Here is a 12,765-nt window from a genome sequence, read left to right as displayed (position 1 = left end):
GGAGAGAGAGAAAGAGAGGGAGGGAGGGAGAGAGGGAGGGAGGGAAGGAGGGAGAGAGAGAGAGAGACAGAGAGAGAGAGAGAGAGAGAGAGAGAGAGAGAGAGAGAGAGAGTGTGTGTGAAAGTGTGTGTGTGTGTGTGTGTGCGTGTGTTTGGGTGGGGGGGGGGGAGAACCCTAAACTTACAAGATCTACGGTGTCCGGAACACAGCAATCGCATTTCGAAGAGTCACAGCAAGAGCCAGTGGAACTCTTAACAAGACCGTTATAACATCCTCCGCTAGCTTTTGTTAAGCAGATTCCTTTCTCTGAAGTGCATGTTTCGTCAGGATAGCAAGCCTTATAACACTTATCATTGCCATCACAAACATCATCTGACTCGTAGAAAAGTTCATCTGGACTGCAAAGTTCACTGTTCTTAATACATCTTGTATTATATGTGTCTGAGTCACAGGTCGTTGAAGTAGTACACTGATGGAAAAAATGGACAAAGTCATGGTTAGTAAGATTATTAAAGTGTATAATAATTCGAGGTGCTATAATGTCGACAAATTACTTAATGTTTTGAAATATTTTACACTTGCAGATATTACAGTTTTTGTTTCATAATTGCTGCATAGAAAATTATCTTTCGGAATAAGGATAAATGACACACACACACACACACACACACACACACACAGGAAAAAAGATAAACAATATACTAACCTCATCTACAACACAGCAAATACAATTATCATCACTACAACAACCTCCACCAAGCGTACTCTCTCTTTTTCCAGATGGACACGTCGATTGTAGAGCTTTATTGTAGCACACACCTTTTTCAAGGGCGCATATCTGGTCAGGTGTGCAAGTCTTGCAGCACGAGCATTCAGAACTATTTCCACTAAAACATCCATCACTTGAGATGTATTCGTCAGTCCCATTACAAAACACCGTGTTCGTCACACACCTTCCAGGATTGTGGCCTCCGCTGCAAGCACTTGATGGCGTGCACTAGTGAAGAGACATGAAGACATGATGAAGATAGCACATTTATATTTCGATAGAATAGATGCATTACATTCTCGGGTTAGGAAATATTGAATAGTATTTTCAAAATATGTAACATATCAGTATTTCTATAATTTCTTACACACCAAATGAGTGATATATTGGAGATAATAATATGTCTTGTTACTAATTATATGAAGGAATATTGTTTCTAGAACTACGATAAGAACAAAGAATGTTAGGCTTTCAGGGTTGATACCAATGAAGACGATGAAAACTTGAACGTGCAAACTAACTCTACCATTAATACAGGCGGAACAGGAGTGAAAATGCAGTTTCCTTAAATAGTAAGGTTTATAAGTAATGAGAATGGATAGACGACGCATAATTAGTTATACTGTTCGATAAAGAAAAAAATAAATAAAGTATAATATTACAACTTACGGGAACACAACAGATGCAGTTCTCGTTTCCACTATTGCACCCCAAGTCAGAACTGGGCCAATAGCCACATGGACAGTCCTTCCCAGCAAGGACACATGTGCCCCCTGCATCGGCACACAGAGGGTCTGGAGAGTTACAAGTTTGACAACAGACGCAGGATCCTCCATCACAGTACCCCTGAATGAACTCGTCATCAGTGCAGAAGATACTGTCCTTCACACACCGGCCAGGGCAGTCAATAGCTGTACAAGTTTTACAGCAGAAGCAGCTGTTACCAGTACCAGCACAGAAGCCTTCAATGTACTCGTTGTCACCAGTGCAGAGGAGATCGTCTTCCACACACAGTCCAGAGCAGACAGCAGAACTACAATATTTACAGCAGGTGCAGCTGCTTGCAGGACCATCACAAGTACCATCAGCGTACTCGCCAATAACGCAGCTGCTACTGCTGGTCGCACACCGCCCATCGCAAGTACCAGAACTGCAAGATTTACAGCAAGAGCAGCTGCTTGAAAGACTATTACAAGTCCCATCAGCGTACTCTCCAACATTGCAGCTGGTACCGGCGGTCACACACCGCCCACCGCAATTATCAGAAGTACAAGGTTTACAGCAGGTGCAGGTGCTTGAAGGGCTATCACAAGTCCCACCAGCGTATTCTCCAGCACTGCAGCTGGTACTGTCGCTCACACATCTCCCATCGCAAGTATCAGAACTACAAGGTTTACAGCAGGTGCAGCTGCTTGCAAGACCATCACAAGGCCCATCAGCATACTCGCCAGCATTGCAACTGTTACTATCGCTAGCACACCGACCAGCGCAAGTACCAGAACCACAAGATTTACAGCAGGAGCAGCTGCTTGCAAGACCATCACAAGGCCCATCAGCATACTCGCCAGCATTGCAACTGTTACTATCGCTAGCACACCGACCAGCGCAAGTACCAGAACCACAAGATTTACAGCAGGTGCAACTGCTTGCAGGACCATCACAAGTACCATCAGCATACTCGCCAATAACGCAGCTGCTACTGCTGGTCGCACACCGCCCATCGCAAGTACCAGAACTGCAAGATTTACAGCAAGAGCAGCTGCTTGAAAGACTATTACAAGTCCCATCAGCGTACTCTCCAACATTGCAGCTGGTACCGGCGGTCACACACCGCCCACCGCAATTATCAGAAGTACAAGGTTTACAGCAGGTGCAGGTGCTTGAAGGACTATCACAAGTCCCACCAGCGTACTCTCCAACATTGCAGCTGGTACTGTCGCTCACACACCGCCCATCGCAAGTATCAGAAGTACAAAGTTTACAGCAGGTGCAGGTACTTGAAAGACTGTTACAAGTTCCATCAGCGTATTCTCCAGCACTGCAGCTGGTACTGTCGCTCACACACCTCCCATCGCAAGTATCAGAACTACAAGGTTTACAGCAGGTGCAGCTGCTTGCAAGACCATCACAAGGCCCATCAGCATACTCGCCAGCATTGCAACTGTTACTATCGCTAGCACACCGACCAGCGCAAGTACCAGAACTGCAAGGTTTACAGCAGGTGCAGCTGCTTGCAAGACCATCACAAGGCCCATCAGCATACTCGCCAGCATTGCAACTGTTACTATCGCTAGCACACCGACCAGCGCAAGTACCAGAACCACAAGATTTACAGCAGGAGCAGCTGCTTGCAGGACCATCACAAGTACCATCAGCATACTCGCCAATAACGCAGCTGCTACTGCTGGTCGCACACCGCCCATCGCAAGTACCAGAACTGCAAGATTTACAGCAAGAGCAGCTGCTTGAAAGACTATTACAAGTCCCACCAGCGTACTCTCCAACATTGCAGCTGGTACCGGCGCTCACACACCGCCCATTGCAATTATCAGAAGTACAAGGTTTACAGCAGGTGCAGGTGCTTGAAGGACTATCACAAGTCCCACTAGCGTACTCTCCAACATTGCAGCTGGTACTGTCGCTCACACATCGCCCATCGCAAGTATCAGAAGTACAAAGTTTACAGCAGGTGCAGGTACTTGAAAGACTGTTACAAGTCCCATCAGCGTATTCTCCAGCACTGCAGCTGGTACTGTCGCTCACACACCTCCCATCGCAAGTATCAGAACTACAAGGTTTACAGCAGGTGCAGCTGCTTGCAAGACCATCACAAGGCCCATCAGCATACTCGCCAGCATTGCAACTGTTACTATCGCTAGCACACCGACCAGCGCAAGTACCAGAACCACAAGATTTACAGCAGGAGCAGCTGCTTGCAGGACCATCACAAGTACCATCAGCATACTCGCCAATAACGCAGCTGCTACTGCTGGTCGCACACCGCCCATCGCAAGTACCAGAACTGCAAGATTTACAGCAAGAGCAGCTGCTTGAAAGACTATTACAAGTCCCATCAGCGTACTCTCCAACATTGCAGCTGGTACCGGCGGTCACACACCGCCCACCGCAATTATCAGAAGTACAAAGTTTACAGCAGGTGCAGGTGCTTGAAAGACTATTACAAGTCCCACCAGCGTACTCTCCAACATTGCAGCTGGTACCGGCGCTCACACACCGCCCATTGCAATTATCAGAAGTACAAGGTTTACAGCAGGTGCAGGTGCTTGAAGGACTATCACAAGTCCCACTAGCGTACTCTCCAACATTGCAGCTGGTACTGTCGCTCACACACCGCCCATCGCAAGTATCAGAAGTACAAAGTTTACAGCAGGTGCAGGTACTTGAAAGACTGTTACAAGTCCCATCAGCGTATTCTCCAGCACTGCAGCTGGTACTGTCGCTCACACACCTCCCATCGCAAGTATCAGAACTACAAGGTTTACAGCAGGTGCAGCTGCTTGCAAGACCATCACAAGGCCCATCAGCATACTCGCCAGCATTGCAACTGTTACTATCGCTAGCACACCGACCAGCGCAAGTACCAGAATCACAAGATTTACAGCAGGAGCAGCTGCTTGCAGGACCATCACAAGTTCCATCAGCGTACTCGCCAGTAATGCAGCTGCTACTGTCGCTCACACACCGGCCATCGCAAATACCAGAACCACAAGATTTACAGCAGGTGCAACTGCTTGCAGGACCATCACAAGTACCATCAGCGTACTCGCCAGTAATGCAGCTGCTACTGCTGGTCGCACACCGCCCATCGCAAGTACCAGAACTGCAAGATTTACAGCAAGAGCAGCTGCTTGAAAGCCTACTACAAGTCCCATCAGTATACTCTCCAGCATTGCAGCTGGTACTGCCGCTCACACACCGCCCATCGCAAGTATCAGAAGTACAAAGTTTACAGCAGGTGCAGCTGCCTCCAGTATCATCACAGGCCCCATCAGCATACTCGTCAGTAGTGCAGAGATTACCGTTGCTCACACACCGCCCGTCGCAGTCACCAGAATCACAAGGATGGCAGCATCTATAAAACATAAGTACAAATATATATATATATATATATATATATATATATATATATATATATATATATATATATATATATATATATATATATATATATATATATATATATATATATATATATATATATATATATATATATATATATATACATATACCTCCTTAGATTGAAATCTCGAGTGGATATTGGCTAAAACAAATTATTTCATTAGTGGATAATCTCATTTATAAACATAAGTACATATATATATATATATATATATATATATATATATATATATATATATATATATATATATATATATATATATATATATATATATACATATATATTTAAATCTCGAGTGGATATCGGCTAAAACAAATTATTTCATTAGCGGATAATCTCACTAATGCAAAAAAAAAAAAGGGACAAAGGAGTAAGGGGACAAGAAAAGAGAATACTTATTTATCGCTATTTCATCTCTTCCTCTAATTCTTCACAAACTCCTCATCTTTCTTGCTGATATTCATCCTCTGTCCTTTCTCCCTGAATTCCAATCCTCCTCCGTCATCCTTCCCCCCACTTCTTGCACATGTACCCTCCTTTCTCTGTTACGAACACTCTTCCTCCCTCTACTTCGTAATACGTCCTTTCCTCTCCCTTCTTCTTTCGCCTTATCTCAAACCTCTTTCTCTCCCCATATCTGTCTAAGATAAAAGGACAAGGGAGTGATACTTCGCTCTCTTCCCCTCACTCATTCCATAGCATTCACTTTCCATCCTTGCTCACTCCCTCTTGCTCCCAATCTCTTGAATAATTCCATTCTCTCTCTCAGTCAGTCTCATAAGTCTCATAAGTTTCCATACATTTACTTTTTAACATTTCCAGAGTCTTGGATGAGTCGGGGTGGTCCTGTGGGGTGGCCTTCCGGATCTCCTTATCTCATCCCCCCTTTGTTTTTTCTCGATTTTCAACTTTCGGGGCATTTGAATGCCCTGGTTTATCAGGAAAAGATACGAGACATAAATCATCTTACGGAACGTATTACCGACGCCATTAGAAGCGTAAAAACGGCTGTGCTAATGCTTGTTTATCAAGAATGGGCGAGACGTATTGAAATGTTAGCAAAGTAATGGATCATTGTGGAGCATATTACATAAATGAAATTGTTTTCTCATGACTTTTTTCAAATGTATGGAAACTTGTAAGGAGACACCCAGTATTTATTAATCCTCAGGATTGTTCGTAATCGTTCGCCCTACATCTTTCGCTTACTTTCACATTTATTCACAGTTGCGTTCTCTTTCACTCACGCTGACTTTCACTCACTCTCATTCTAACTACCATTCATTTCCACTTCCACTCTCAATCTCACTCATACTCACATTTAATCTTTCACTTAATTTCATTATCAAACTCACGCTTGTTTTCTCTGTTCACGCTGACTCTCAATCACGTTTACTTTCTCCTCAATACATTGATTCTTACTTTCACTCTCAATCGTTCAAAATTTTGCCTAGTTCAACTCACACGCTCATAATTCCCATAATTCTCTCTCTCTCTCTCTCTCTCTCTCTCTCTCTCTCTCTCTCTCTCTCTCTCTCTCTCTCTCTCTCTCTCTCTCTCTCTCTCTCTCTCTCTCTCTCTCTCTCTCTCTCTCTCTCTCTCTCTCTCACACCATTCATTATTGCTCTAACACTTTCATTCAATAAGGACTCACACTCTCAGGGAGTCTCTTTCACTCATCCTAATACACATAAACACGTAGATCCGCAACCTCCGCATTTGTCTGACGCAGAGGCGGAGGCAGAAAGGTTGTTAAATGGGAATGCGAGATGATGCTGCTCTTGTTATTTTAAAACGCTGTTGCTGATAGTAATATGGATAAGATTTCCACTGGGGATGCTCTGCGGATGCGAATATGGAGGCGGATATCTGATGCTTATCAATACAATCCCTTCTCCAGAACGTCAACAAAAAAAAAAAAAAAAAAAAAAAAAAAAAAAAAAAAAGGTAGAGGGAGGATGCGACTGACCTGCCAGACATCTATTTTGGACTACCATAGTTCCGAAAGAACAGTGTTCATCAACCAGGGATCAGCAGACTTCTAGGGGGCCGCAGAAATCTATCAAGAGGAGGTCCGCAGGATGGGGAATTCAGCTTATTAAAGTTAATCCAGCCATGATTACAGTCTTAACTGAGATGTCTTTTTATTTATTTATTTTTTTTCAATCAATCAAGACAATCAGTTAGAGGAAAGGAGTTAATGAAATGAAAAGTTTTTGATTACACCCTGTCTAATAAAGTTGTATGAGTGGAACCCAACAGACATGTGAAGCATACTCCATACATAGACGGATAAGGCCCTTGTACAGAGTTAACAGCTGATGGAGGAGGGAGGGCAGTGAGAAAAGCTGGTGGAGACGTCTCAGAACACCTAACTTCATAGAAGCTATTTTAGCTACAGTTGAAATGTGAAGTTTGCAGTTTAGATTATAAGAAAAGGACAGACCGAAGATGTTCAGTATATAAGAGGGAACGGTTGAGTGCCATTGAAGAAGAGGGGATAGTTATCTGGAAGGTTGTGTTGAGTTGATAGATGGAGGAATTGAGTTTTTGAGGCAGTGAACAATACCAAGTTTGCTCTCTCCAATCAGAAATTTTTATAGAGATCAGAAGTCACGAGTTATGTGGCTTCTCTGTGTGAACAGTTTACTTTCTGAAGGGTTGGACGTCTATGAAAAGACGTGGAAAAGTGCAGTGGTATCATCAGCGTAGGAGTGAATAGGGCAAGAAGTTTGGTTAAGAAGATCATTGATGAATAATAGGTGTTTAAGAATCTTCCTGTTGAGGATAGATGCAAAAACTCTAGATAAGCAAGAAATTAAAGCAATAGGATGGTAGTTTCAGGGATTAGAACGGTCACCCTTTTTAGGAACAGGCTGAATGAAAGCAAACTTCAGCAAGGAAAGGTACATGTTTACAAACAGAGTTGACAGAGTTTGAATAGAGAAGGTGCAAGCATGGAGGCGCAGTTTCGGAGAACAATAGGAGGGACCCCATCAGGTTCATAAGCCTTCCGAGAGTTTAAGCCATCAAGGGCATGCAAGACATCATTACAAAGAATCTTAATAAGTAGCATGATGTAATCAGAGGGTGGAAAAGAGGGGGGGAAGAAGCCCTAAATCGTCCAAGGAAGAATTCAGCTTTATAGATAGATGTAACAGCAGTGGTACCATCTGGTTAAAATAAAGGAGGGAAAGAAGAAGAAACAAAGTTATTGGAAGTGTTTTTGGCTAGGTGCCAGAAGTCACGAGGGGAGTTAGATCTTGAAAGTTTTTGACGCTTTCTATTGATAAAGGAGTTTTTGGCTATATATGAATATATATAATATGAAGCGCATGAAATTCTGGTGATGAAAGGCTGAAGTACCTTTTGTAAGCCACCTCTCTATCATGTATAGCACGAGAACAGGCTGTGTTAAACCAAGGTTCGGAAGGTTTAGGTTGAGGAAAAGAGTAAGGAGTGTATGCCTTTATGCCAGACACTATCACCTCCCTTAAATGTTCGGCACACAGAGACGGGTCTCTGACTCAGAAGCATTAGTCATACCAAGGAAAATCAGCAAAGTACCTCCTCAGGTCCTCCTAACTAGCAGACGCAAAACACAAGAGGCACCTCAGGTTAAAGGGATCCTGAAGAGGGACTGGACCGATACAGATATGAGATACAGGTATGAGATTGTCATCGGGGAAGCCCAATGGAGAAGAGAAGGTAACAGCTTAAGCAGGATTAGAGGTCAGGAAAAGGTCAAGAATGTTGGGCATATCTCCAAGATGGTCAGAAATACGATTAGGGTGTTGCACCAATTGATCTAGGTCGTGGAGGAGAGCAGAGTTGAAGGCAAGTTCACCAGGATGGTCAGTGAAGCGAGAGGAGAGACAAAGCTGGTGGTGAACATTGAAGTCTCCAAGAATGGATATCTCCACAAAAGGGAAGAGAGTCAGAATGTGCTCCACTTTGGAAGGTAAGTAGTCAAAAAAAAATTTTATAGTCAGAGGAGTTAGGTGAGAAGTATACAGCACAGATAAATTTAGTTTTAGAGTGACTCTGTAAAAAGAAAACCTTTTATTAATGATTATTACATACAAATGTAAAATTACTATCCTATCAAATCCCATACCAAGGGGTCCCCTGAATATATAATTTAATGTAAAGGTTCTCACAAAGTTTGAAACGTTGAGAAACACTGCGGAATATCAACATAAACACATAAACATTAAGGGACCGTCCAGCCAATTCTTTATTATCAGTAAATAGGAATTATTATTTTTTTTTTTTATGTGACAAATATGCATATGTGTAACACAGACCTTCGTCTCAATTTTTATTTTTATATATTTTATTTTATTTATTCTTTTTATGGCGTAAAAAAAAATAACTTAATATGAAAATGGGTAAATGCATGCATGATGCATGCATTTACCCACGAAGGCGGAATGATGTTAGGATATTTATCCATAACTTTACTTTTGTGTATTTCTTGAAAATATTTCATCACGTGATGGCAGAGATGTTCACGAACACAAGCACTTTTCTAAATATTTCGATTTCTTTTCAATAAAAAAAAAAAAAAAAAATATATATATATATATATATATATATATATATATATATATATATATATATATATATATATATATATATATATATATATATATATATATATATATATATATATATATATATATATATTTCTGGACGGTCCCCTTACGAAACACGCAAAAAATGGAATTTTTCCAAAGAGCACTTCAGCATAGTGTTCAAAGCAAGCAATGAAACAGATCTCAGAGCCAAATATCTATCAGTTCATCTGTATAGGTCTGAAATATATTATAATGACACAGTTGTGTGATTTATGAGCTCTTTCCGTGAGAGACTGTTGTGAGTATCGCGAAACCAGTACACAACCATGCATGAATCACACACACACACACACACACACACACACACACACACACACACACACACACACACACACACACACACACACACACACACACACACACACACACAATCATCATCATCATTATCAGCAACATTAAGTGTCTAGACTCTATACGGTAGCAAGGAAGGTAAGGAAATGAAGTGATGAAGTGCATGTTTGTAACATGTCTTACTTGCAGTAGGTTCCGTGATCACTCTTAATGAATTCATCGTCATTGCAATCCTCTCTGAAGGTGCCTGTACATTCGTCAGGAGATTCACAAACTGAAAAAAATAAATAAATAAATAAGAGAATAAATACAACCTGTGTGTTTGGTTTGCAATTCCCGTAAACTATTGATGTGCCCTGCAAAACTGGAAAATAGATGGAGAGTTAAAAGAACATGTTTTATTATTGTGTGGCTTTATGGTGTTTAACATATTCTTTACTGCAAGGGGGGCGGGAGTACAAGGGGTTCTGCGGTAGCCGTCGGACTTTAGTTGAAACTTAAGTTCGATTCACACACATGGAAGTTACTTTGACCAGAGGAGTGGCGCCCTCGTATCGCTGGCCCGTCACCGCCATTGTGCACCGTGCTGTGCCACAGAGATATATGACATCACCTAATTACATGGATTACACGGATAACGATAGTCTTTACTAAATAAAAAAGAAAAAAAGAAGAATCTCTCTTTCTCTCCAAACACAAACAACATTTAATAAAAATAGTCGTTAAAATTGTTTTGGTAACTCATGATAGTCAGCACACTTTGTTACAAGTAAACATTTTTCCATTTACATGTACCCCTTCGCTCCTTTGCCACTCAATATCTTCATATAATAATAAGTAATACGATAACAATTAAACATGGCAGTTGTGAAAATGGGTTCACACACACACGCACACACACACACACACACACACATGCTCACAGAAGAAGAAATCAACACGCAATAGATGCTGAAAACACTTCACTCACTAGTAAAGAATCGTAAAACCATCCGCTAGAGGGTACAGCTACGACTAAAAACACACCTCTATGAGGTTTATAATAATCTGTGAGCTACTTCCTATGGAAAGACGCGCACCAACTACTGTATCCTCCTGTTGGCCAGCAGTATGTTTACATCTCACAGAGAACGCAAAATGCCACCTAATCATGGTAAAACCCGAGAAGAGAGGAAACAACCGGTGCTCAACAAAGAATCTCTATATCCCTTGGTTCCAAAACTCCGAGCAGAATCCCAGTAACAATTGACGGCAAAAAACGACGATGACACAAATACAAGACAACAGATGGGCGCCAAAAAGATTAGGAAACCACACTCGTCTCCCTCTCACAACACCACGCAGTGACAACAGATGCAGGACAGGCAAGGTGACTCATCACCATGAGTATAACTGGCACATTACTCAGTCAGCTCCCAGTTGTTTATCTTACTTTATTGCCAAGGGCGTTCTGCTGCTAGCTCTGTAATATATATCCGCCCTGTAATATATATCCCACCCCCGTCCTGCATGACACCAGAGACCCAACTTGAAGGAAGTAACATCTCTCCCCGCGCATTCATGAGTGGGCGAGTCGCATGACAAAAGGACAAAGGTGTGGTGGAGGGCAAGAAACTGGCCTGCTCTCGTCACTCCCATCACTAGCTCGCTCTACAGAGACGATTCTCTTGTGAAAATTAATATAGGGTAACTACTAAGGTTAGGTGCGATCTGATTACGTTATAGGCTCTCATCTCTTAGATAAATATATCGGACTCAACAAGGGAGCAAATAGAATTTATTGAAATTAATTGACGAAGATTGGCTAGACGCATAAAATTTTAAAGTAACTGAGCGAGGGCGGTCAGGTTATCTCTCTCTCTCTCTCTCTCTCTCTCTCTCTCTCTCTCTCTCTCTCTCTCTCTCGGTCCTCCTCGTTCTTCTCATCTTCTTTCTACTTCTCTTTCTCTTTCCCACTCTTTTGCTACGCGTAACAAATATATATATGTATATATATATATATATATATATATATAGAGAGAGAGAGAGAGAGAGAGAGAGAGAGAGAGAGAGAGAGAGAGAGAGAGAGAGAGAGAGAGAGAGAGAGAGAGAGAGAGAGAGAGAGAGAGAGGAAGTGGGATAGAAGATGTGAAGGAAGCAGGACGAGAGCGAGTGAGATTACAGTAATTCTAGTCCAACATACCTTGTGTCATTTATCATATAATTTGAGCTTTTTCGCCTTTGAATAGCGACTTGAGATTGATACCCATGAGAGAGAAAATACTGCTCTTGACGATGACAATTAGATCTTAGCTAGCTCCTGTAGTTTTTATATAATTATTTAATGATGACATGGCGATTTCCACCTCGCAACCAATTCAGTGTGGCAGTGCATGGGATTAAGTCCTCCATCCACCCTACTCCCCTTCTTTCCTTCTTTTCCCCCCATTTTGCCTCAACTACTAGCGTGGGAAGGCCACGTCCATCGGAGGCCCTGCTGGGGTGATACATTGCATGGCTAGTCAGTCGGCCTCTAGATTTTATAAACAGAGGGCACATTATACCTTGTGCTAATTGTGAGGTGTGCTTGAAGGGTGAATAAGATAGACAGTATTGAGGTACTAGCTAGTCACCTCATGCTTCATTTAAACATATGACAAAAATGCAGGTTACTGCTCCTCAACAGGATTCTTCGCTGATTTGTTCCTCAGGGTCGCGAGATGGGAGATAAAGTATCAAGTTCAGTAAGATCTACTGTCTTCACACGATCCTCTGTTACTGCTATGAATGAACCTTGTTAGGCTCAGGTCGACAAAATTAGGGAACACGCGACAGCATCGACAGAGTACATGTCACAGATGCCCGACTATTACATCAGTACAGGTGGTGGATCCACCTGCTGCCATGGATTCGATTTTCCAGTTTCTTCAGACTCCTCCCATTTA

The 12,765-nt window shown here is 42.1% G+C and overlaps 1 protein-coding gene across 2 annotated transcripts in view; it reads right to left on the bottom strand.

The window, feature by feature from the left end:
* The window catches only part of LOC135115182 (balbiani ring protein 3-like), a 59,154-nt gene that overhangs the window by 7,060 nt on the left and 39,329 nt on the right, over nucleotides 1-12,765 (bottom strand). For both annotated transcript variants that reach the window (XM_064031684.1, XM_064031685.1), the window contains 4 exons: nucleotides 10,025-10,115; nucleotides 1,439-4,862; nucleotides 707-997; nucleotides 185-469 (listed from right to left, as the gene is read on the bottom strand). In XM_064031684.1, coding sequence (XP_063887754.1) covers nucleotides 185-469; nucleotides 707-997; nucleotides 1,439-4,862; nucleotides 10,025-10,115 — 4,091 coding nt within the window. The remainder of the gene's footprint in view (nucleotides 1-184; nucleotides 470-706; nucleotides 998-1,438; nucleotides 4,863-10,024; nucleotides 10,116-12,765) is intronic.

The sequence above is a fragment of the Scylla paramamosain genome, chromosome 29 (genome assembly GCF_035594125.1).
Source record: "Scylla paramamosain isolate STU-SP2022 chromosome 29, ASM3559412v1, whole genome shotgun sequence".
NCBI classification, from domain to species: Eukaryota; Metazoa; Arthropoda; class Malacostraca; order Decapoda; family Portunidae; genus Scylla; species Scylla paramamosain.
The sequence above is the reverse complement of the archived record's forward strand: the minus strand, read 5'-3'. Positions and strand labels throughout refer to the sequence as shown.